The following is a 26759-nucleotide window of genomic DNA, read 5'->3' on the forward strand; positions in this document are numbered from 1 at the left end:
ATAGGAGAGAGGTAAAGAACGATTTTCGTACTTGTTTATATGGCATAAAATGAGCAAACCGTTTTAACAGTGTAGCTAAGCAATAAACAAAGAAATAAAACTGATTTTTCCACTAAAACGATCTTTGGTACACATAATTTTGATAACCGGATGCTCCTCTACATACCAGCTTTCATTATTATGAGAAAATAGTTCACATTTAATGTATGTCATCGTGTTGCAAGTTACACCGCTGTTGCAAGTAACCCCGTTTGACGGTAGTATAACATAGAAATTATAACACTGAATTGCATAAAGATGCATTTAAGCCCCGAAACCTGACAGCAATCAAGCTGATCACAAGGTTGTCCCTTTGCCCAAGGTATTAGTCTGCGTTAAATTGAGTTGAAACAAAACAAAATATACTGGTAGTGAGTGGTTTCTCATTAAAATGGATTTCGAAGCAATTTTCAACAAACGAAACACAACCGTCTTACACAGTTACATGTAGGGAGTTCTATTCTTTGAAACAAATTGTTCATTTCTTTGACAAAGTTCCTTGTTCTTACATTGCATATCTGTTTACTTATTACATAATATAACTAACAGTGAGTAATAATGATTATCACTGGAACCACGCCACTTTTTACTATATGTCTGTGAATTCATTTTTTTTATCCTCAATCAGTTTGGCAGGATGTTAACCATCTTGGAAGGCTCAAACTGAATGGCATTTTAAATTCCTAAGAGCTAACTAGTAATTTTAAGTTGTTTCTGAAAACTATATCATGCCCTAGCTCGAATATTTGTTCCACTTTTTTCACAAATGTCACATTGTTTCGTAATAGATTTATAAAAAGTGGAACCTACAGTTATCCCTGAAAAAGTGTCGGCCTTATTTCAGCACAATATGAGACATTCCCGTGTAGAACTGAAAGGTTTCTTGTCTTGTCTGTATACTGATCCTGGTAGATGTTATTAATAGGAAACCTAACCGTGGCCACGCATGGGTTCGAATTGACTGATGAGGTTCCTCTCCTGCCTGAATAGCGGTCTGTTTGCAGAAGGTTAAGGCGATGGTTGCGGTCAATTGCAGCAGATTGAAGGAATTTGGTAGCCAATAGCAACAAGCAGGTTGTTACCGTATTCTACCAATTAAACATAACAAAATTGAATTTGCAGTCACTAAGTAAATGGCGACCTGGTTGCAGTGAACTATACTCAGTATTATAATAAATCTTTGAAGACATGCAGCTTGCCAATAAATCAATAAAGACCTAATTTCATTACGACACGGTCTTTAGATCGATATATACGACTCATTTAGTTTCTCTGAATTGCGTAACACCTGTTCCACGTTCAAATGTATATTTTATCGAGCATTATTTTACTCAACTTCTTATAAATTTATCAATATATGATAGCTCTAAATTCTTACTTGCTGTTCTGTCACGCTTTCTGGGGTCACATTTAAATATTTGTTTCGAAGGTACATACCATTCCTAAATATTAGTACCTCTTCCATTTTGCTACTAAATTTGGTTATGTTTCGAGGTGGTGATCATAGAGGAAATCTAACAGCTTCATCGTTTTATATGTAGTTTTATTCCCGTCTGAAGATTATAGTAAGCTTTTCCCCCCAAACTTTATTTCCCCATCATTCAGTAGGATTTCATAAAGAAAGAGAATCCATCGAGAATGTTCTACAAGAAATTAAAGTTTCATCTCATTTCTTGGAATCCCACATTCCGAAGTGGCGTGTTATGGAAAGCCTTGTTCCGTAATGACACACTTTCCAGAATGATTCACCTCCGGGAACGCGATATCAATATTTGCATCTTCTTTCCGCGAGATGAACTATCGTAACATGATGACTTTTCGAAAAATGGTATTTTCTGGGGAATGGAAATCTAGAAAATAAATAATATCACTGCAATTACCGATAGAATTGAAAAACTTGGTAACATCTAGAATGGTAACATCTAGAAATAAAGTTTAGAGAATCAAAAGCAGTTAAAAAAACATTGAAACAAATTTGCGCGTACTTCTGGTAAGTTTGTATTCGTGAAATAATTCTTGCAGCAAAACTTCACAAGGAATTAGGAATTTCTTTGGAGCATCCCTAATAAAAATGGGACTGGGTGAATGATTGAATGATTGTATCATTATGTGTTTAATCAAGATGATAGCCCAAGAAGGGTTGTTAAGCAGGTTGTATCATATATTTCTATTGGGGATGTTTGAAGAAGTTCCTAGTAGAAGAATAGGTATTTATCCCTCCTTTGGCGTTAGGATCATTTTTGACCCAAACCGTACACTACGCCAGCGAGCTGTACCCAACGTTTTTGCATCACGTTGCATCACGGAAGGTTAATCGAATTCTTGTAAAATTATCCAAGGAATGCCGCCAAAATTCGTGTTTACAAATTCGTTTTAAAATGCCTATAATTCCCCCGAAAATCTTCTCATATATTTCCAGTAATTCCACCAAAATTTCTAACTCAAATTTTCGCGTACATTTCCAGAAATTCTTCGCCAGATGGTAAATGTTTTAACACATTCTGTACCAATAATCCCTTATTGTTTTCTTACTTTATGTACTTGATAAGCCAAATAAAAAAAACAGGCCGATAACATACGAAGACGGGAATAAATACATATTCCATTATTTATATTACATATGCAGTACATCCCTGTATCGAGCTGATGAATAGAGAAACGTCTGCGTAGGAAACAGGAAGATTATACGAGTTAACATGATACATTTGTGATGTTTCGATTTCGAGACGAAGCGATTAAAGGATCGTTTAATTTTGTTTAATATCATAGCAATTACATGCTACACACTGATAAAATATGCAATAGATAACGTCAAATACCTAATAATAACCTAGAACCATCTATTTATACATCAGGAAAAAATAATAAAGCTCTAACACCTAGCCGAAGTAGAACAGTCGGATCAAAAATACTCCTTTACAGTAACTTAAATTAAAAACAAACGAAGGTAACAGAATAAGTAAGCGCAGTGACGTAAAATTGCACTATCCTTGCGTTGGGAGAAACCCCGGTATGAGTGAGCATGTGTCGAAACAGATGATATAATAATAGCCTTTCGTATTCCTACGGTGTCATCCGGAATGTGGAAGAGAACCAGCAGTTGCCCACGTTGTGTTTGGCGATTGTAATTTATCCAACAGCGATCCTACTTCTTTGAAATCATGCATTATTCCATTTTAGAGGAAATTCACTTCAGCTCTAACGAGAGCCAGACTGTCAACAGATAGGTATATCAACAGTAATGTATTGCGACGTCCATAAATATTTCTGAAGATTGGCTTATAAAACCTTACATTAGATAGCAACGACGCGATAAACATTTCTCTTTGCCCCAGATATCTAGTGCTAATGCATAATACATTGATCTATTCCACTAATAATTTGATCTATCAGTGATGGTTATTTTGTGTTTTACGATTGTTCTTTGTATGTGAGAAATAAATGGATCATCATTATGTAGTCCAATCAGTACGTACAATTACTTATTCTCTCGACAGCAATACGTCTACCTTCTCTGTATTAAATAGGTCGACAGTTATAAATCTAGAAGTTAGTTCACCTAATTATTTAAATTATGTTTCGTTCTTCGAGACTCTCCTTCAGTTTATTAAACAATTGCAGCTGATGTTCTGGTCTTAGGGTAAAAACCTGTAAAATTAAAGGAAATAAAAGTATATAAACGATAGTCATCATCAATCGCCACGAGGTTTACCATGTTTAAGATCTTTTGTGGCGAAGCCGTGCGAATGAAACTGGAGATGTACACATTGACGAAGGTGGCCATCAAAAACTGGCAATCGAAACGATCCATTATGCCTCCGTGTCCGGGAATCATGTCTCCGAAGTCCTGGAATTAGATTAATTATTATTCAATAGAATATTTTGCCATAAATCAATCATTGTGTAATGCACAAAAAAACGCAATGCAGCATTATTATAAATATGCGGTAGCCCCTTTTAAAGACCTCTGGAGCTGTGTGGCAGATATCAACAACTGATGTCATTAAGCTTGTAGCAAAATTTTGACGGAAAATAAAAACAATAACGTTTTGTGCAGCGAGTCAAAATAACATAGAATGAGGAAAAACATATCATTCCAAACAAAAGTTTACTCTTGAACCGTCTTTTCGAACCTTCTAAGCAGAATACCCTCTTCGAATGAGTGTACCGTGAGGTCGCCATTCACCGCTCATTTTGGGTCAATCATACAAAAATTATCAAATGTTAGTAACGTATCGCAATAAAAGTGAATGTAACATGCTGCCACATCAAAAAGTTCACAAAGTTTTTATATGGGTGTACCTGAAATTACGGTCTTAACCCGTAGGCTACGGGGCTTACAACAAAACTTCAAACCGCTGGCAATGACGCAAACATCAATATTTTCCAATGAAATTTTGAGGTTCACTTCATTAGTAGTTGTAGTTTCAATTATGCTGGGAGCCTCAATAATTGAAGCAACTAGTACAGTTTTATTCGGGTGGACGTCTGGGTCAGGAAGGGTAAAAATTGCATAACCTTCCTTTTAGCAAGACCCCATTAGTTGGAATTCAAATGAATTCATCTAAAAAGTGTTAAGTTCTGTTATTGTATATTACGTCAGGCCAGGGGGTTAAGAAGTATATAAGTGGTGTAGAACTTTGTTAAGGCATCCAAAACATTTTCAAGTTTGAGTTCAATTTCTATGCACTTGTAAAAGATGTCAAGGCGCTCAAGGAGTAGATTTTTTTTGTGCTTAGCTAGGTCTTAAGCATATTGAATTTAACTATAAGTAAAACTTGATGGTTTTTGTAGGCAATTTCTTTTAAAATTGTCTAACTCTCATGAAAAACATGATTTTTCATACAAAAACAGTATGTTATCATCAAGTTTTACTTTAAGTTAAATTTAAAATGCTTCGGACCTAGCTAAGCACAAAAAAATCTACTCCTTGAGTGCCTTAATAGTAGTTTACGTAACAAGGTGCAGAATGAAGATTTTTACAGCACGAGTCGTACACTTATTCAACGAGGCTTGCCGAGTTGAATAATTACGACGAGTGCTGTAAAAATCGAGTTCTGCACCGAGTTGCGTACAACGTTTTTTGCAATTTCATGAACTACCACTTGGGGATAGTGTTTGACAAAACTTTTTCATCAAACTGCACGCTGACGCTCAAAGGCATGTTTAAGAAAATCTGATCGTAGCAGGTTATACTGTGCAGTTATCACAATTTATCAAATCTGCGCCCAGAAAGCATCGAGAAGTTGATCAAAATTAAAACAGTGCTGTAATGGTTCATTACGCAACGCAAATCAGTGCTGTAATATACCATTACAGCACTGCTAATCTGGTGTGGGAAAGTAGGCCTTTTTCTGACAGTTTTGCTTGAGGTAAAACAGCCTATTACGATGAGAAATTGCAAAAAAATATTTTACAAGCGCATAGAAATTTGACTCAAACTTCAAAATGTTTTGGAGGCCTTAAAAAAAGTTCTACACTACTTATATTACTTCTTAACCCCCTTGCCTGACGTAATATACAATAATATATAGAACTAACCACTTTTCAGATTAAGTAATTTGAATTCCAACTAATGGGGCCTTGCTAATAGGAAGGTTGTGCAATTTTCACCTCTCCTGACCCAGATGTCCACCGGAATAAAACTGTACTCGTTGCTCCAATTATTGAGGCTCCCAGCATAATTGAAACTACAACTACTAATAAAGTGAACCTCAAAATTTCATTGAAAAATATTGATGTTTGCGTCATTGCCAGCGCTTTGAAGTTTTGTTGTAAGCCCCGTAGCATACGGGTTAAGATACCTAAGACTTATTGAAAAAATACTGTGTGGTAGTTTAGCAGATCAAGTAGGCCGAGCCTTTGGAATTATCATTATTAGTCGAGACGTCAACTGGGGAAGTACCACATTGGCGACGAAAGAACCCCCGTTTACTTTAGATGAGTAGCAGATCCTTCGGCACGATTATCAGCCAAACGACTCAGCCATTTTGGAGATCAAGACAATTAAAAATTCAAGATCGTGCAAGGTCGTGCAAGTCCTGCAAGTGAAGCTGATCGAGAATCATCATAAAATCAAGAAGGAACCCTCTCCTGCTCTGATAAGACATACGTGAAAAATCAAGCCAAACAGTGATTACCTTGGCAGCGAACTTCGGTTCCCTGAACCGAAAAAAAAAACAAGTTCCTTTGCACGGAACTGCCCCAGGAACGGATTCTATCTGTTGAGTTGGGCGAAACGGTTATCAAGTTCACCTTAATGGTTAATTGCCTCAGGAGCGGATTCAATCCGTTGAGTTAGGCGAAATATAACAAAGTTCACCCCAGAGGTGAACTGCCTCAGGAACGGATGCAATCCGTTGAGTTAGGCGATAAAATTATGAAGTTCACCCGACGGTGGACTGCCTCAGGAATGGCTTCAGTCCGTTGAGTTAGGCGACAAGATTTCATAGTTCACCTCAAAGGGGAACTGCTTCGGAAACGAAGTTTTCCGTTTAGACGAGATAGTGGTTCTGCAACGTTTCACTTGCTGTGCCTATTTACAATCCTTAATTTGAGCGGTTGTAGTCTAAACACCCATCTCTCGATGTGACCGGGAGGAAGTGATTGCGGTTAACGAACAATGGTCAATTTCGAAAGAAAGGGAGATGTGGTAGTTTAGCAGATTAAGTAGGCCGAGCCTTTGGAATTATCATTATTAGTCGAGACGTCAACTGGGGAAGTACCACATACTGTTTTCATAGAAAATTGCTAATAATTTGTTAAATATGGGAGATAGAACAACGAGCTTCTTAGAAACAAATATACGTCGTTGAAGTACTCGGTACAAATACGAGCAAAGCCCAACAACAAAATTACAGCAAATAGAGAACATGATTTGTATTCAGCAACAAATTGATATCACATTTTGATATCAGTTTGTCTTTTACTTAACTTGATTTCAAATTTTATTTTCGGTTTGCTGTCATTTTAAAATAATGTAAATATTATGCGTAAGAATTGTTTAATTTTTTTAGTAAACTCTGCAAAGTAGTCTGCATTAGTGCAATTATATTATTGCATTTATGATTTGATATCAACCAAAAAACTCAACATTTAACGATTTTCCATTTTTCTTGCGCTGATATCAAAAACAGATATTGATTTGCTATCATCGATAGCAGGAATTGTTTTCAATTTGCTATCACAGGAACATTTTTCTGCTCACATTTTTGATGTTTTAACCGTTAAAACGACCAAAACGACGACAACATGAGTTATCAAAGTTTGCAATATCACAACATCAAAATTAGTTTTAAATTTGCTATAAGACTGCGCGGGAAGTTCTTACGAGAAACGAATGAATTAAAAGTTATTGTAAGAAAACTAAATTTCTGGGTAATTCATCCAAGAAATCATAAGAGATAGAATAATGGTGTCTCCGGCAAAGTTGTTACAAATTAGTTTATCTACAACAGGACACTTTGTAAACGTATGTATATAAAAACAATGAAAAGCAGATGTTTGGATCAGCAAAACTAGAGGAACCACTGCAATTTCACAATAATGAGGAAAAATGTAAAAAAAAACTTTCTCAAAGACACCATGCATCTAAAACTGAAGGTTTAGGCACAAACATTTTTATCTTCATAAATACGGCTCTGCCGAACCCATTATGCATTGTTTCCAAAAGCAGTTACGTCCTCTGGTGCCAATATATTATAAACTAGCGGTCCCGGCAAACGTCGTACTGCCTGCCTACTGTGTTTTTTTTAAATGCAGCTCTGCAAACAATACCCCGCAAAATTGAATTTCATACATTGTCGTTTTGGGTGCATTCCCGGTCGATTTTCCCAATTATTTGTTCGTACACTGAAAGAATGGTGTCGATCCGTTGTTGGCCCGTTCCTGAGCCTATTCGTGACATACAAACACCATTCCATTATTATTTATATAGATCTATAAAGCTTCCTCTTTCATTCAGAGTAAGAAAATAAACAACTCACCTTGATTTTAAATGCTCGCTTGAATCCAGATGCAAAGAATCCACCGAACGGTCCAATTACGGAACTGAAAATGCTCAACGACAGTGAATGCAGCATGAAAGGGTAGATGGAAATTGATCTCTGCGATCCGAACTGAAAGAAAAACTTATTTTATTCTGCATGTAATCAACAGTAAACACTAAAACAATCACTCACCAGGGTAAAAGCGTATTCCTGTGGTTGGAATAGATAGCCCGGAGTGCACTCGAGTACCATGCGCCCTGCAGTCGTTGAGTATCGAATCGGACATACAAAGTATTGGAACTGACAAAGCCAATACGAAAAAACTAGCCCAAAGACCACCGTCGCAAATCCACCTCCAATGAAGCCCTCCCAGGTCTTCTTAGGGCTAAGCTTAATGAGCGGTGTCCGCCCGAAGAAGAACCCAAACATGTACGCCATCACGTCGTTGCACACGATCATCGAAACCGGTACAATAAACCAGATCAGTCCGTCGAAAATGTTCTGAATGATCAAGTAACTTTGGGTGACCACGATCAACAGAGCCACGTGGGTCCAAGCGAACAGACTGAACTGCTTCATGTAGTATTTCTTAACCAACGACAGCACGAACCATACGAAGCCAATGCAGTACAAGCAGAACGACAGGAAACGGTGATACTTGATCATAAACCGAAGGGAGTCCTGCAACGAAGAGTCCGATGTATAAATCATTCCGTTTGTTGTGTGTGTCACAAGTAACTTACAAGTCGGTTAACGGCCACTCCAAAGTAATCCACTAGGTTCTCGCCGTAGAAGAAGTAGTTGGAAGTGATCAGGAAGTACCACGACAAACTGCGGAACCAGGGCAAGCCATGGATCCGGTACACTGAATAACCAATGGAGATGATTTCCTCGAAACATTTCACCTGTACCAGCAGAGTCTGTGTAATGAAACAAAAAAAAAAACAAAGTAACATTAGTCAATAGCGGAGGCACGAGCCCCCAGTATGGATCGAGCTTATCTGACACATAAAATATTAGTAGCTTGGCATCATAAAATAATTGCGGTCGATACTCTAACATTGATTGATTCAAAGTGTCCACTCAGGAGAACGAAACCTCTTCTACTACACAATTTTACCATATCTTTAGTTATTATTCATGAAACTCTTTGTCATTCTCTAAGTTTTCTTCCATGGATGCTAGATTACAACTAGATCTTGCATCCTAATCATAGCAGTCATACCTACCACAGTGTTGATATTTCATCAGATATGTACAACATGACGTCGAAATTTTGAAATCGTCCCGTTTCTATATGAAGGAGCACGATGCGTTTGCGCACAACTATATTTAGTTCATTAGGTCTTTGGATAGGACAAAATTTTCAATATGGGTAACTCTCGCTGAGACCGGCCCACTATTTACACCTTGTCTTCAAAAATGTATAAGGTGCTGATTTTCTGGAAGTCGTCACTAAAAAAGTAAGGAAAATGCATTTGGTTACTCAAATTGATGGACCCCCCCGTTAGTTAGAGCCACAACAATTTTTGCAGACCCCTTGATTTTGGTCAAATGGTGGCTCATTTAAACCGCTATAACTCGAAAGTTTCTTCAAAAACTACCTCAAAACGAATTGTTGTTGAAAAGAGGAAAGATAGAGCTACTATTTACAATAATAAAAAGTTGGGTCGGCCATATTGATTTTGGCCGCCATCTTGGATATTTATCCCAAAACATTATTTTCACCATTTTCAAAATTATTGCATCAATTGAAAGCTGAGACATTTATACATAACATATCAAAAAATTAGGGATGTCTTTTTTCCTATCAAAAGTTATCTGCAGTTTTGTAAATTAAGCCACGTTTTCTCCAAACATTTCCATGCGCACCGGCAACGACATGCAACAGCATCCGAGTTTACGCCTGCATGTATACACAAAGGCACCTGCCGCAATATTTGGCCAAATCGGAGGTTCGTTTCCGTTTTTGACTGTTTCTCAATGATGCGGGCATTGTTTTTATAACTTTTTTAGTACTTTGAAAAGCTTAAACCTTCAGCTTTCCATCAGATTTTAAATTCGTGTTCGTTAATACTGCGAAATAACGCTGCATTTATGTAAACGGCCGGCACCAGGCCCAGCGCGCAAAAGTGGCATGGTTTACAAAACGGCAGATAACTTTTGAAAGAAGAAAAAGACATCTCTAATTTTTTGATATGTTATGTACGAATGTCCCAGTTTCAATTGATGCAAAAATTTTGAAAATCGGTGGTTCCCTCATGGTGAAAAAAATGTTTTGGGATAAAAATCCAAGATGGCGGCCAAAATCAATATGGCCGACATAACTTTTTATTATTGTGAATAGTAGCTCTATCTTTCCTCTTTTCAACAACAATTCGTTTTCAGGTGGTTTTTGGAAAAACTTTCGAGTTATAACGGTTTAAATGAGCCACCATTTGACCAAAATGAAGGGGTCTGCAAAAATTATTGTGGCTCTAACTAACGGAGGGTCCATCAATTTGAGTACCCAAATGCATTTTTCTTACTTTTTTAGCGAGGACTTTCAGAAAATCGCCACCTTAAACATTTTTGCAGACAAGGTGTAAATAGTGGGCCGGTCTCAGCGAGAATTCCGATCCGATGTCCCTACAGCGACAGAAACAATGTTTGTATACAAAACGAGTTAGACCCTTTAGACATGTTAATGCAGAGTTAGGATCAGATTAGAAAATTGTCAAATAAAAGAGACACAAAACAAATGTCAAAGAAGGTGTGGTATTTATCCTTTGTCTCAACTTGACATCATCTTAAACATTTTAGTTGGTGATGGTAACTAAACAGTACTAGCTAGCTAAGGGAAGCGGACTTGGTGTGATGGTTAGAATACTTGACTATCACGCCGAGGACCTGGGATCGAATCCCACTCCCGACAAACTCACAAAATGTGGGTTCTTCCTTCGGAAGGGAAGTAAAGCGTGGGTCCCGAGATGAACTAGCCTAGGGCTAAAAATCTCGTTAATACAGATAAAAAAAGTATTGACTAAATTTGTTGCAAGATTTTCAACTCATGTTTAGTCAATTATCATTCTGTTATTCTGTTATCTCAACGCATCCTCTGGACCCTATGCCGATCTGCGCTTTTCCCTCCGAATAATCAATTATCATGAACCCAAAATAAATTTTGTGGGAATGGTGGTTCTTCAACAGTTAAGCAATGTTTACCAACTCGAAGTTACCCCTCGCAAGTCGAACGTAAGGCTTAAAACTGTCTAAACACATGGTGAACGATCTTAAGCATATGTATTATTTTCACGTTGGGACAAACCTATATCGCATTGGGTGGATAATTCCAACAATACAGACTGCGGCATTGTCATAATAGTTGTGCGATGGTTGAAATTTGATTCAGTGGCTTAGGAACATATGTTGATCTACAGCTTTACCGAACAATAGTTATGCTGTTTTGCAAAATAGGCTTTTTTGTATCAATACTTTGTGGCGAGTCTGTAACTTTGCGTTCACTCTTCTATCAATAGTAGAGTAATATAAACCCTATGTTCCAAACATTTATTCAACGCAAAATGAATATCACGCAAACATCTTTTCACGATTACGAACACGAACACTTGGAACAACTTAAGGTTCATTCAGTATTTCTTATGCATCAATACAGCTGCAGCAATCCACGTTCAAAAGCAACCAACCTTCCAAGCATGTGATATAATAGCTCTACTGTACCTGTGGGCCTCGGTATATTGCATTGAATGGTGGCTGGTCGCCGATTACCACTACACAACAGACTCAGTTTGCATGTTTCTCTTTTCGACTATCAGCACAGACGGTCCTATCCTATCATGGTGGTGAATGAAAACATTCAATATGCAGCACCAGCACCCATGCCCAACATCCCCAAAGCACAGACCAGCTACGAGGAGGAGGTATACAGCACATTTCGTTATAGCGTGGTTCCTACAGATGTTTATTGCTTGTTTCGCTTTTTGTTTTCCGTTCGTTTTGGCTGTTGCTTCTGCTGCTGCTGCGTTCAACACCATTGAAAGATCCAACCACGCATTCGAGCATTCAAAACTCGAAAGTCATGTAAGTCACTTCTACGGTGTACTTAGCTCTGCAGCGCAGGAACTAAGTAGGAGTTTCATTCAGTCATCTGACCAGTCAGTCAGTAAGTCGATCATATCTTGCTCTCCAGTGGAATTATTCGGACAAAAACCTGAATACAATAATGTGTAACTAGATTACTCATATCAATCGCAAATTGCGAGCTAGTGGGTGTTCTGCACCAAACAAGGTGCGCTGCAGTCTGACCAGTCCACAGTGGACAAAGAAACAACGAGCTTAGCGTAGCGTTCGCCAAACACAAATTGGCTTACGATGAGGAAGTAGACCTTCGTCAGTGCAATCTTCAAGGTTTACTCTTGAGTTGACAGTGTGCAAATATACTACAGCCTTTGCGCACATCCATATATCATCGTACGCAAGAAAGTGGCGAGTGTATCATCTAATTAGAATCGGTTCTGGTCGGTGGCCAATACAGTGACCAGCAGTGGCGATACGTGTATAGGAGAGTGTAACAGGTTCGACAGGGAGCGAAGATGTCGCTTCGTGCAATACAGAAACGGGACAGGAACAAATTATCATCTTCCCAGCAGAAGCAGCAACACTTTATCAACAAAAGTCGAAGCTTCGGCGGAGGGCCTACGACGATCGTCGTCGCTGGCAGTGGCAGTAGTAATATCAGTAGTGTTGGTGCTAGCGCTACTGCTAGCCATCACAATAATAGTCATCACCACCGACATCATCACCAGCTTAGTAGCAAAAATGAAAAGTGGAGAAATTCAAGCACCGTCAGCATATCGTCTTCTGCAACGGCAACACTGACTCCCAAGAAACGCTCTGTTTCCTATCCGAGTTTACAGAAACGCAGCACCACCCACTCGTCGTCGTCGTCGTTACGGTTCACCAAGTCCGAAAGTGATCTCTACACCAACGCCCAATCCCCGGGAGGGATGGCGTCGAGTGACACAGTGGATACGAACAATTTGTACCTGGGTGCCAAATCCGAGGTTTGCCTGCGGACGTTGGCAGTCAAGAGCACCCATCAGCCTCCGGCGCCATTTAGGCAGGCCAGTTTGACCACCAGTGGGACTGCTGGTGGACAACGCCACAGGATGTACGAAAGTAGCCGGAGGCCATCGGAGATCAGCAGTGGCGATCTGGGCAGGGCCGACAAGTACGCCGAAATCAGCAACAATAACAATGTCGCCGTTCGGATACCGATCATCGGCTATGAGGTCATGGAAGAGAGAGCAAGATTCACTGTAAGTGCATGTTTTTGTTATTTTTGTTATGATGTAGAGATGAAAGAGGGTACCAATTATCTGTAACTAGAGATAGTGGAGGGTGTGATATAGCGAGTGCTAAGATAGGCATTGTGGCGGTATGAGTAAAGATCTATACGTGATGGAATGTTTGCATGACTTAGGAAAACACGAGATAAGTCCGACACGCAATGCAAATTACTATGGGATCTTTCGATGTTGTCGATAGATTAGTGGAAAGTGTTATACATAATGCAAATGAAGTTGGCATGATAATCAAACGGAGCTAATAATCCTAACATTTTCAAAAGAGTAAGATTTCATACTGGTATGCAAAACTCGATGGACAACAGTTGTTGTACTGCACACGAAAATAGCATGCATGGACTCTATTGATTTGGAATAAAGCAGGGAGCCCCGTTCATTCTAGGGGCAAGAGACCATTTTCAGCAGCGATTCTAATGTGAGCGTTTTTTTTAATAACTGCTATTTAAATTAACGACTTCATTTTTGTTGCAGAATGATGGGTATAATGCACTGATCAAACAAACTATGGTCAAATAACTAAAATTAGTCTGATTTTACTGGTGTTTTACTTTTCAGAGGATAGTTTACTACTACAGAGACGCCAACTTTTGGTTCTCACAAAATATCAAAGTTATCGAAAAAGTTAAAAAAAAATAGAAAAGGTGTTGCTTTTTAGAAGCTGCTACCATGGAGCTGTTTTACGAAACTGTTTTGTGGTGGCTTGTCAGTCTTGACTTTCGGTCCCAAACGGACCGAAACGTCGGACAAAATAACATAAATAGTGTTTTATTTTTGTCAAGACTGACAAGCCACCACAAAACAGCTACCATGGAGCTGCATCTAACTATTCTTAGCAGTAATAGTAGGTGAAGGAGGCGCATGGTAGTCAAGGAACAATTGTTCAACCCATTGTTCATCTTTTCAAAGGATCCTTAAATGTATTTTCGTACTGTCAAAAAATTGCACCGCAGTGCCACACTGAGCGCGTAAAGGGATTTTCAGTAGAGTGGAAACGGAACGAGTTTTTCACAGTTCAAAATGGAATTCAGCACTGAAAAAATAAATCACATATCCAATGGAAAATTTCCATTAGTTTGGCTATATAACTGTTATTGGATTTTCCGATGAAAATGTCTTCGAAAATATCACATGAAATCAATACGATATATGGAAAATATTAGGAAATCACATAGACTAGTTCAAAAGATGAAGGTGCCAGTGGGAGCGCGTCCCGAAGCATTTTTGATTGCTACTCAATAGTCCTGTTCAACGACCTAGGTTGAACTTGCTCAGAGTTGCTGCATTCCGCTCTTATCCGTTTGATGACAAATGGGTAAGAGCGGGATGCAGCAACTTCGAGCAAGTTCAACCAGCGTCGTTGAACAGGACTAATGTTTATTACGAGTGAGCAAACAATGAATAGCATTTTCAGTTTCGTGCGTTTTGTGTATGGTGAGATCCGTGCTTTCAAACTTTGCAAGGCCGCCATTGTGACGGCGATTTTTGGATTCGCTCGTATACGTCCAATACGTGATTTTAATCTTAATTTGAACCATCGTAATCATAATTTGAACCAATTTTAATTTTAATTTGAACTACTGGCGGCAGCAACTCGAGCATCTCCTACAACTGTCAATTTCGTGCTGTACAATAGAAAAACACATGGATCTTCTTATTCCCATAACTATTTTTTCATTAGGCAGTGGAATTTCAACTAAGAATGTTCTAAACTCTTCAGGAACTTGGAAGTTTCCAAATTTGGAATTTTTAATCCCCCAAGATTAAACAAAACAATCACTAGCGCAGTCTGCAGGACAACACTGGAAGCTCGCCCCTGTTTACTAGTTAAAATTTAGATTACAAATGGTTCAACTTAAGATAACATTCTCCAAGTGAGAATTACTTAAATAATGCGGAATGTTATACGGTTGGTTGATTCTCCGATAAATAAGCTTTCATTTGACGTGTTCACATATTGCGTGTGATACAATGCATGAGCTGTACGAGTGCACCGAAAATGTGCTTTCTCTGCGGAGAAATGCGTGAAATCACAGTGATTTTTTAATTGCCTGTTTTCCATGACAAAAACGCTTTTTTTCAATGCTTTTAAAGTCAATGTTATCAGGTTCTATTACGGAAAGCTGTTTGACATCTATTTCGGGACAATATTTGCCTAAAAAGTACGTCGTTTTAATGAATTTCGAAATGGTTCAAATTAAGATTACAATTTGATTAGTTCAAAGTTTTATTTCTTACCCTAGTATGCGACAAACATCAAATTCTCGCTCCAGTCGACTTTTTTGATTCCATTCAGGTCCCATATGAACTGTGCAAAATTTCAGCGCAATTGGTGAAACTATAATTTAGCGCAAGCGGTCTTGATTCGTGCACCTATGTCGATCTTGGTGCCGCCATCGGCCGCCATTTGGCTACCAAGATATTGGAAGCATTCAACATTCTCCACTGAATGCCCAGCTACCGTGAAGCTAGAAGGGTTGACCGTGTGTACATCCAACGATTTGGTCTTGTTGACGTTGATGGTAAGACCTGCCGCTGAGGAGCGATTGGCAAGATAATCGAGCTTGCTCTGCATATCAGAGCGCCGTTGAGCTAGGGGTGCAACGTCATCAGCCAATTCGAAGTCATTTCGGTGCTCCAAAGCAATCCACGATTTGGTTCACAGTCAATCGCACCTACCAGGATCTCGTCGATTACGATGAGGAACAGTACACTGATCGAAAAGATAGAGTAAAATTCATGGACATATAATGCACATGATTGGAGCGTGGGATTTCACAGAAGTTTACATGATATGTCATGTAAATCTCATGAAAAGTCATGTAAACTTCCATTATATGTCATGTAATTCAGCATGACTCAGAGTTTTTACATGACATATAACACAAATTTACATGATATATCATGTAAACTATCATACCTGGAAGTTTACATGACTTAAATGAAGTTTACATGACGTGTAAACTTCATTATTTTTATCTGTGTAGCGGTGATAGTACACATCCTTGCCTCACTCCAGCAACGTCCAGGATGGGATCGGACAAAACACCAATGTGCAGTACTCCGCACGAAAATGCCTAGTACTGTGTTTCAATGAGGCCGATGATTTTCTCATGGAGACCCTTGCGCCTGAGGGCTTCCCACATGTTTTCGTGATTGAAACGGTCGCAAGCTTTTTCGTAATCAATGAACACCAGGTAGAGAGACTCTTGGAATTCATTGATTTACTCCAGAATGATACTGAGCGTGACAATATGGTCCACACAGGATCGTCCGGCACGGAATCATGCTTGCTGCCGCCGGAGAGTTGCGTCAATCTTCTCCTGTATCCGGTTAAGAATCACTTTGCAAAGAACTTTGAGAACGATACACAGTAACATGATTACAGGATGAAAAGCACGTGTTTTTTACTGAACAGCAGCTGAATTAATGTGTTGTTCAGTTGTTAACCATAATGTTCTGTGCTAATTCAACTATATTTAGGAGTCAAAGTGTGATCATTATTAAACCACGGGAAGTTTATGTTTTGATTTGAGCGCTTCAATTCATCATCTCTAGGAAAACGTAGATAGGAAGGCATGCGGCTGGCAATCGACGGGTCTCGAGTTCGTAGTTATTATTTCACAACAGTTGGTCACAGAATAAGTGCCAATCATTAACCACCGTAATGATTAAAAATGCATTTGCATTTTTTAAATTTATAATTATTTTTGCTTGAATAACAGCTTTTACTATATAGTTGTAAAACGATTTAACAACAAACAATTCAGTTGGTACACAACACTTTGCTTAACCCTCTTCGTGTGTTAGGGTCATTATGACCCCTAAACGTGCACTAGGTCAGCGAGATGCGCGCAAGCTAATGCACGAAGAAGGTTAATAGTTTCTCCAAATTTGTGTGAACAAAATCCGAACAAAGGTTGTGCCTGAAAAATGTCCAAATGCTATTCAGCATCATGCTGAATTAATTCATCGTGAAGGTGCTTGTAAAATGAAGGATTGTTAGTTGAGAAACCATTTTTTTTTTTCAGTCATAGATTTTTGAAATCGGAGGCAAATTGGCGAAGATTAAAAAATTACCATGTATGTGAGGGGGTAACTCCAAACTTTCGAACCGGATTGTATATTTAGGTTCCTTTTGAATGATCACAGCCGAAGCCGTTATTTATTCCTTTTAATTGACCTAATTATTTATCTTTTTATATCAATACCATCTCTTTGCCAAATCCTAATCTCCTATGATGCAGATATTCAAGTTACGCATCGAAAACAGCATCTCCCACACATGCTGGCTGGTACTGCGACGCTACACCGACTTTGTGCGACTGAACAACAAACTCCGAACGCTCTTCCCGCACTGTACCCTGGTACTGCCGCGGAAGAAATGGTTCGGCGACAACTTCAGCAGCGGTTTCATCGACAACCGGATACAGGGTTTGCAGACCTTCATCAACATCATCATGGGCGATGAGGCCATGCGAACCTGCCCCGTGGTACGGGAGTTCTTCTGCCTTGATGAACCACCATCCTACTCGGAGAGCATGGAAGAGTCGAGGGTAAGATGATAGACTCTTCATTCTAACAAACCAGAAAATAACCGGCAATTGTCTAATTTCAGATAATTTTCGAAGCTCAGGAAGAAACCATATCTCATCTGAAGCAACAGCTCCAGACCAAAGATGAACTGATTTCAGCCCTCCAGGCGAAACTTGCCAACGAAATGAGTAGAAATAAGGTGCTAAGCAATGTTTTACGGTAAGCTACCAGATTTGCGACTAAGGTTGCTTGTAGTATTTCAGTTTTTCTTACTCTTTTTAGGAACAGCTTCGAGAACTGCCCCAAATGCGCGAAGCAGATAGGTAATCATTTGAAAGAATCCGCTATGAAGTAAGATTGTGCTAGATAAGATTCCATCCTTCCAATGTAAGGTATGTGGAGCGCATGTTACTGCACTCTACTATATTTATATATAGTTTTGTTCGTTTTATATCTTGATTGAAATTTAAAGGCATGTTTATATTGTTAGCGAGAAAAAAAATCCAATGTTATCAAAACACCACTAATGCCTTAAATAGGTTGATGTTAAGCATAAAAGATGGTTACACTAAAAAACAAAACAAAATGAACATTGAACTATGTACCATGATTTATTACGATATTACGACATTACTTCATTATTTAGTTTAAAGGAAATATAATCTCCAATATTATTAAACTCGTGGTGAAACTGCTTGGTGTATAAACAATCCGAAGAGAAATGCATTGTATATTTAATGAAAGTGTATTTTTTAGAAGTTAATCAGTTTAATAAGAATAATCGAAAAAATGTGAGAAATTTCGTCAAAACAAAAATGACAAAATTTATTGTCCCAGTTTTTTTTTTAATTTGTCATGTCTCCATTTAATCCGAGATAAATTTCACTATGATTTTTTTCGCTAATAGGGAAGTGGAACCATCTCGGCAGGGGTCCTATTTTGGGCACTTTTCTACTATAACTCAGCCAATTCTGAACCAATTGACACAATTTTTGGAATGCGATGAGCTACGTATAGTACAAAATTTCAAGTCCATTGGTTTGAAATTGACTGAGTTATAGCGAAGAGTGCCCAAAATACCAGCCGCTGCCCAAGTGGTTTGCTACCCTAGTTTAAGCACAACCAACAGCATTTAAGTGACAGCAAGCTCTATGAATGAAACAAAAATAATGAAAGTGAGCAAGACGATGTGTGTTGACTGGTGAAAGCGAGAAAAAAATATGATCAATAGCTTAAAAATTCAAAAATCTGCTTCGGCATCAAAAGTAACAAAAACTCATTATTAGAATAAACGTACGATTTTCAAACTTATTTTAACGACTGCAGTTGAAAATGTTACATGGTTATGCTACGTAATATGTCTAATACAAGGGTGGCATATCTTGCCCCCTATTGGCGTTATACGTTCAGTTCTCCTACATCAATTTACGAACAAGATTAAAACAACAATTGAACACATAGCAACTTACCGTTATCATTAGCGCTAGTGGTCCAGCGGCAATAATGCAACAAAATCCACTTATCATCAGGAATGTGAAAATACCTCTTATCACCCAATTTTTCCATCTGAAATACAGAAACAAAAATACACAGATATAAACGATGATAGTATTGACGTTGGTATCCCAGTTAGAATGGAAGTACTGACAATCAATGCATGATATTGGTTTGATTGATATAAGAGGTAAAAGATTTAAAGTTATTATACAGCATATTCTTCTATTAAATGAAACATATATCAAAAAAGCGTCGAAAAGCTCAGAGTTGTCGAATTCCTTTCCTGCCTATCCCTGCCTAAAGTATGCATTGGCCACTCTGACTAAAACCGGTAATTTGTAGATCAAATGAATATCTAATTGCTATTGATTAGATCTTGCAGGTGCCTATGATATGAATGTGAGTCACAATTAAATTGAGATTATTCTTTTATAATAAAAACCTGAGGGAGCACATTAATTACATTGAATTGACAAGAAATATTAAAACTACATACATTTTTTTATTCGTGTATTTAGTATATTTAGTATATTCGTATTAGTTTATGCTAATTTTTTACACCATAAAGGAACAGTTTTGTCCGTTACTGTTTGCAAGAAATACGTACAGTGTATCAAACAATTGTCCGTACAGCAATTTTTTTATCAAAATAATTTTTCTTTCAAATGTTCATAACTTTTTTATACGTCAATCAAAAACGCTGAAATTCTGACCAATCATGAACCATATATTAAAGCTCCACTGGTAAAATTTTGAGCGAAATCGAATAAATTTTCTGAAAGTTATAAAAGTTTTAGAAAAACTTATAAGATTTTTGAACACATTTTTAAAACATTTTATCTCAATATGTACTCGATGAAACTTTTTCATTTTTTTGTTTGTTACCGCTGATGCCTAAGGCTTCCATATGCAGCTGCTTTTGAGGCTTTAAATTCACTACAAAAAAGATGAAAAATAAGCTTATGTAGCTGACGATTTTTAAAAATTTACCATATTTTGCACATATAATCTGCCAAACGTTTTCCACTAATAAAAGTGCATTAACTGAACAAAAAATACAAAGGACCTACTTATCATATGTAGTTTAGTAGGTCTTGTATAAAAATATTACATTTAGAGAGTTTCAAAACGTTGAAAACACTTGGCACTTTTATTGATCAAAATATGATAAATTGCCAAATTATACTCTGAACATATACAGATTTTTCATATTTTTTGTAGTGAATATAAAACCTCAAACGAAGCTGCATATGAAAGCCTTAGATATAAGCTGTATCACAAAAAAAAATGAAAAAGTTTCATTGAGTACATATTAAGATATAATGTTTTTAAAAAGTGTTCAAAAATCTTATAAGTTTTACTAAAAGTTCTATAACTTCCAGAAAACTTATTTGATCTCGCTCAAAATTTTACCAATGGAGCTTTAATATATGGTTCATGATTGATCAAAATTTCAGCGTATTTGATTGATGTATCAAAAAGTTATGATCATTTGAATGAAAAGTTATTTTGACCAAAAATTTGCTGTACGGACAATTGTTTGATACACTGTAGTCATCGTGTTGTCAAACATCATCCAACACCCACTCACTCGTCACCACACAAATATTGATTTGGTTGGAGAAGCTGTGGTGCATTTCTAAATTTAAACGAAGGAGACACGCCTATCCAATCATCACTGTCGTCATTATTTAAATAGAAATGCTAGTAGCGTTCACTTAGTATACCAATCTGCAGCGCAAATTCCTCAAACCGCAAGAATTTGGAAATCCCTGCAACCGCATATCTGAGAACGCCACAATGTTCGAAATCAGTGATTTTACGATCAAAACTAAATCACTTTTCTGTAGGTTTATGAGGTTTGGCGTGGTATGAAGTTGGCATGGAATAATTGTTCCATGTTCATAGGGATGCATATTAGACTGGGTCAACAAAGTCGATTTTTTGGAACGAAGCTTTTTTGATTCCTTTTAACGTCCAAAACAACTGGACAAAATTTGTGAGCCATTGGTTACATCCCCGTATTTCGCATTGCGACTGAAATATGTATGGAATTAGTATATGAAAACGTACTTTTTTGCATTTTTTTCATAAAATGATTTTTTTGTCTAAAACGATCTAACTAATGACGTTAAAGTATATATACACTTAAAATAAAGTACCGTATTCAGCTGTTCTATTTTCGGTAAAAGTTCAGATTACCAAATGTTCAGCAACATACTACCGAAGTTCGTCAAAAAATTACCGAACGTTCGGTAAACTCTACTGAATCATCGGTGACGTTTACCGAACGTTCGGTAAAAATTAGTCGAACTTCAGTAAAACTGTGCTGAACTTCGGTAATCCGAACTTTTACCGAAAATAGAACAGCCGAACAAGTGACTCTAAAATAAGTGTATAGCCTAGGATACTCCGAAAAACTTTGCCGAAGATTGCAAAGTGATCCGACACTAGTGAAAAAAGTTATTAAGTTCATATCGTCTGATGGTGCTTCATTTAACATGTAAAGGAAAAACATCAATAATAAAAGCCTAATTTTTGACCTGAATTAACAAGAGTATACAGCCATTCCATAGAAAAACGATATAGTGCATCTCCGATTGTCGTGAAACTTGGTGGGCTTGTAGTTCTTCGGAAATAATTAGACCCGTATTTTTTTCTATTTTGTCATTAGGGTGACCAATTTTCATATAGGGTAGTCCAAAAAATTAAGATTTTTCAAAACTAAAAATGACAATGATTTTATTGCCCTTTTCCGGCTATACCAGTCGGCTAGTATGTCTGAAACAGACGTAAAAACTTGAAGTTTTTTAGGCAAAGTACGTTTAATTGGCAAATTGAGAGATAAATTTGTGAAAAAATTACCACTTGTTTTGGTGGGATTCAAACCCACGACTCCGTTATCGCTAGTCCGGCGCTTTAACCAACTAAGCTACAGAACAAGTTACAACTCTGCAGAATAGAAAGTCAAACTGGATTCGAAGCACCACCCTAAACCGGGTCTGTCTTTCACAACTTTATCTCTCTTTCGGCTCTTAGATGCCAATCTCCCGCACTCTCGCGGCCTACGAACAACAAGTGTGCGCGTATTGTTTTTGAATGTTGATATTGAAGCTCGACTGACACATACTTCGTCACCAACCATATGATCGGTGCAAACTCAGTATGCGTTGAGCGCTCAGTTGGTTAAAGCGCCGGACTAGCGATAACGGAGTCGTGGGTTCGAATCCCACCAAAACAAGTGGTAATTTTTTCACAAATTTATCTCTCAATTTGCCAATTAAACGTACTTTGCCTAAAAAACTTCAAGTATTTACGTCTATTTCAGACATACTAGCCGACTGGTATAGCCGGAAAAGGGCAATAAAATCATTGTCAAACTTTTGAACCATTTAACCGATTTTAAACTTCTTTTTTTTTTGTTTGAAAGCTATTGAATTGTAGTTTTCAGGAAAAATACGTTAAAGGGGCTAAAATATGAAGAGTACTATAAAATATGCAAATATATTAGTTTTTTCACGTTTTCATGGTCTCGGGACCAAAGAGGTACCCTGGTTTTAAATTTTTTTATCAGAAAATTCAGGAAATTTGGCGTAACATATCAAAAAATAAGAAATGTATGCTGTTTTGTTTTTGAGATATGGTTTTTTGAATATAGAGAGTCATATATTTTAGAACTACTAGCTACTCTAAAATTTCTTGAAATGGCAAATTCTCATAAAACTATGCATAGTATTGCTTTTTAAAGTGATTCCTGGTGGTTTTGGTATCCATAATATTATAAGGAATCAAAATATAATCAAATTTAAAAAAGTGTCTTGTATGGGAAAATTTGACCTTTTATTTTCAAAAAATCATATCTCAAAAACTAAAAAACATACATCTCTGATTTTTTGATAAGTTACGCCAAATTTCCTGTATTTTCTGATAAAAATATAAAACCAGGGTACCTCTTTGGTCCCAAGACCATGAAAACGTGAAAAAACTAATAAAACTAAGAGATGAACCAGCCTAGGGCTGAAAATCTCTATAATAAAGAAATAATAATAATAATAATAATAAAAGTTACGATTTTTTGAAAATGTTTAGTTTTGAAAAACCTTAATTTTTTGGACCACCCTATATGCAAATTGGTCACCCTAATGACGAAATAAAAAATACTAATTATTTCCGAAGAACTACAAGCCCACCAAGTTTCACGACAATCGGAGATGTACTATATCGTTTTTCTATGGAATGGCTGTATAACTATTTCCACAAGCGTAGTGGTCTGACGGTCTTCAGCCAAGTTTTTCGGCACTTCTTAAGCTATACTTCAATGACGTTAGTTACATGGTTTTAGACACAAAAAAATCAACTTATGAGTAAAATGCAAAATAGTACGTTTTCCCATACTGAAATCCATACAAATTTCAATCGCAATGCGGAATATGGGGCGCAACCAATCGCTTCCAAATTCTGCACAGTTGTTTTTGACGCTAATATAGATTGAAAAATGTTTGTACCGGGTTGATGCGATCAAATTTTAATTTTCCTTATACATCGTTGACCCACTTTAATACATATACAACATGAGACAGTTATGCGTAAAACGGCAGAGTATCTCTTACATAGTCGGGTCTCCTATTAGACGCCACCACTCACTTTACACCCACTGCAATATCCCAGCGGTCTTACAACCGATCAAGCTGATTTTTCGACCGTGATTAGAGTATACAACAAGCTTGTTACATTCTAAAAATTAACTAAATTGGTCGGAAAACAACCAGGAAATTACGGTCTAATCTAATCTAATCTAACACAAACGCAGCCAGTACGAGAAAGCATCCTGGAAAATAATTAGGTTAGATTACGCCCAATTATTTTTCTTGTCAATATTGAGACTTGCAGCATATCAAAGATATGATACAAGCATCAAAACGGCCAGGCCTACTGCGTTGTGTTTGCCGCGAAGATGATTCTTTGAATTGTCTCGAATTCAAGTATATGTACTATCAATTAGAAAAATTACAAATTGAATATCGAAACAATTCTTGAATCTACAGGGGAGGAAGGATGCGTGGACATACCGTACCAAACGCTCCGATTTGTTATTATGAAATGCATTGTTATTAAAATGGGATTAGAACAATAATTCATCATTTTACCTGTGTTGTACCTGAAACAAAATTTATGTTAAATGAATTTAAAATAAATCACATTGTTATTGCACCGTAAAGATCATGCAATAGAATAAAATCGTGGTAAATAATTGCATTAAATTTTCAGACACTTTGTTAAACATAATAAATCTTGTTGCAGTACGAATGTCCTCCTTCGGCTTGATTGCTTCCATGCCGATGATCACCAAACAGTAGCGACAGCAGCCTTCACAGAGCCACAATCACAGCTTGTAACTGCACACAAAGTGAGCACACCACTTGCCCATTCGCTAATTTCACGATGCGATTGTGTTTCTTCTACCTTTTTCACAACTGCAGTTTTTATCGACGCTTTTCTTGCACTCATTATATTAGCACCAAATTATATGCGAATTTCTTTAGTTTGAACGCTATCTTCTTAAGCCCGTTAATAATTAGTGGCCATCACGTTACCACCTCTCGTCGGTCAAAATGAAACATACGGCAATACGGCATACAAATTCACAATCTCACAACTTTACAAATGCAACGTTACAGGCAATAAATAAACTTCCGAGGTTACATCCAGTGAATTCCATGAATCACACGCGTTTTATTACCGGATGGCGTAGCACGAGTTAAACTATTTTCCAAACTACACAAATCGGGAACGCGAGAAAAAACGTGACAAGTAAACAAAATGCCGGAAAACAACCTGGAAATTACGGTGGGAGTAAAGTGGGTGGCAGCGTCTTATAGGAGACCCGACTGTATATTAAAAAAAACTATTTTTTTTCTGTAGTACAATTTCCTGGAGCTTATCTTAAATGGTGAACTAGTAATTTAAAATAATTTGATTATTTCAACATGATTGCTGATAGGAGGGGCCTGCCACACGAAAAACACATGCAAAATAGCTGAACAAACTCTCGGTTAATAACAGTGGTTCAACAACAAGTTTAACGAAACAGAAGTTTAATTTCGAGCTGAACCGCAAGCCATGGCCAATCCCAAAATGTTCATCATAAATCGGAATAACTTACATTGGCTTGTCTATCAGCTATCAAATTTCAGTTTCACTTTTAGAACGGATGTACCACTACAAGGTTCATTATCGAAAAGATGGCATAAATTTTATTAAAAAAAAAAAAACTAGCTGCCGGTAGAGGTTTATTTCACTTCAAGCCGCTTTTTATCAGCCAGTGGCAAATGCATGGGCTAGCATGAGTCGGTAAATGAAATCGCAAACTTGCGGTTTGATATACCAAATAAGTGAGATACCTACTATCGTGTCGGAGCTATATACAATGCAGCCAGCAACAGGTAATTCAACGCCCTCATTAAGGTCGTTTTAATGTGGTAATTAAATACCTTGCACGCAGCGATGCTCGCAAACACACTGATTTGCTATAATGAAAACGACAACGCTGTTTTGGTAAGATACCCAGGTAGAATGCAACATATGGCTGAAATAAAATATAGCAGAAATTTCGGACGGATTAGAATGGAGCTCGGAGCATTCATAAAGTAAACTAACGAGTTTTCCCAATGGCGAAAATATCACTCGATATTTTTTTCTTTCTATATTAACGAAATTTTTAACCCTAGGCTAGTTCATCTTGAGGCCCACGCTTTACTTCCCTTCCGAAGGAAGAACTCACATTTGATGAGTTTGTCAGTAGTGGGATTCGATTCCATGTCTTCGGCGTGATGGTCAGGTGCTTTAGCCATCACACCAGATCCGCTCCATTCACTCGATATTTTCTTCTCCTAAGATGCTAGTACACAGGGTCAAATATTTGGTCAAATACAAATCAATACTCAAACATCTGTGGGTTGACTCGATCGCATTTTCATTAGCTTCAAATTGATGTGTATACTCTTAATGCAGATTATTGCACCAAAGTAGCCATGCATTACCCGGACCCAGCGTCATATCTAAATTCAATCACTTACAGCCAGGCCCGGATTTAAGGGGGGGGGGGGAAAGGGGGCAAGTTCCCCGGGCCCCCAAATTAGGGGGCCCCCGAAAATCTTGATGTACTATATATTTGTTTTCAACGAAACCACACGAAGGGCACTATAACAGACGTTTATATTTTATACATGACCTGTGGTATTTATAATTTGGTTCTTAAAGGAAACCCAGATTATTGATTGACAATTATCTAAATTTTCACTTGAGAATAAATCGAAAACCAAAATTTATGATTCAT

At 37.5% G+C, this 26759-nt stretch overlaps 2 protein-coding genes across 2 annotated transcripts in view; one reads left to right on the forward strand and one right to left on the reverse strand.

The window, feature by feature from the left end:
- Positions 1 to 472: 472 nt before the first annotated feature.
- LOC109428639 (phosphatidate cytidylyltransferase, photoreceptor-specific) overlaps positions 473 to 26759 on the reverse strand; it is a 49781-nt gene continuing 23494 nt past the window's right edge. Inside the window, exons 4-9 of the mRNA XM_029880120.2 lie at positions 19396 to 19492; positions 8771 to 8947; positions 8220 to 8708; positions 8025 to 8156; positions 3752 to 3886; positions 473 to 3687 (exon numbers count right to left, since the gene is read on the reverse strand). Coding sequence (XP_029735980.1) covers positions 3607 to 3687; positions 3752 to 3886; positions 8025 to 8156; positions 8220 to 8708; positions 8771 to 8947; positions 19396 to 19492 — 1111 coding nt within the window. The 3' untranslated portion in view covers positions 473 to 3606. The remainder of the gene's footprint in view (positions 3688 to 3751; positions 3887 to 8024; positions 8157 to 8219; positions 8709 to 8770; positions 8948 to 19395; positions 19493 to 26759) is intronic.
- LOC109422493 (uncharacterized) lies at positions 11754 to 18605 on the forward strand. Its single transcript, XM_019697283.3, has 4 exons — positions 11754 to 13345; positions 17638 to 17946; positions 18009 to 18145; positions 18209 to 18605. The coding sequence occupies exons 1-4, from the start codon at positions 12620 to 12622 to the stop codon at positions 18279 to 18281; spliced, it is 1245 nt and encodes a 414-aa protein (XP_019552828.3). The 5' UTR covers positions 11754 to 12619; the 3' UTR covers positions 18282 to 18605.

This window comes from Aedes albopictus, chromosome 2, assembly GCF_035046485.1.
Source record: "Aedes albopictus strain Foshan chromosome 2, AalbF5, whole genome shotgun sequence".
Classification (NCBI taxonomy): domain Eukaryota; kingdom Metazoa; phylum Arthropoda; class Insecta; order Diptera; family Culicidae; genus Aedes; species Aedes albopictus.

Bases quoted from the DNA above. Each gene is read 5' to 3' on its own strand.
- LOC109422493 (XM_019697283.3), top strand. From the start codon at position 12,620: ATGTCGCTTCGTGCAATACAGAAACGGGACAGGAACAAATTATCATCT. The intron at 17,947-18,008 runs GTAAGATGATAG...GTCTAATTTCAG, and splicing joins AGAGCATGGAAGAGTCGAGG to ATAATTTTCGAAGCTCAGGA. The intron at 18,146-18,208 runs GTAAGCTACCAG...TACTCTTTTTAG, and splicing joins GTGCTAAGCAATGTTTTACG to GAACAGCTTCGAGAACTGCC.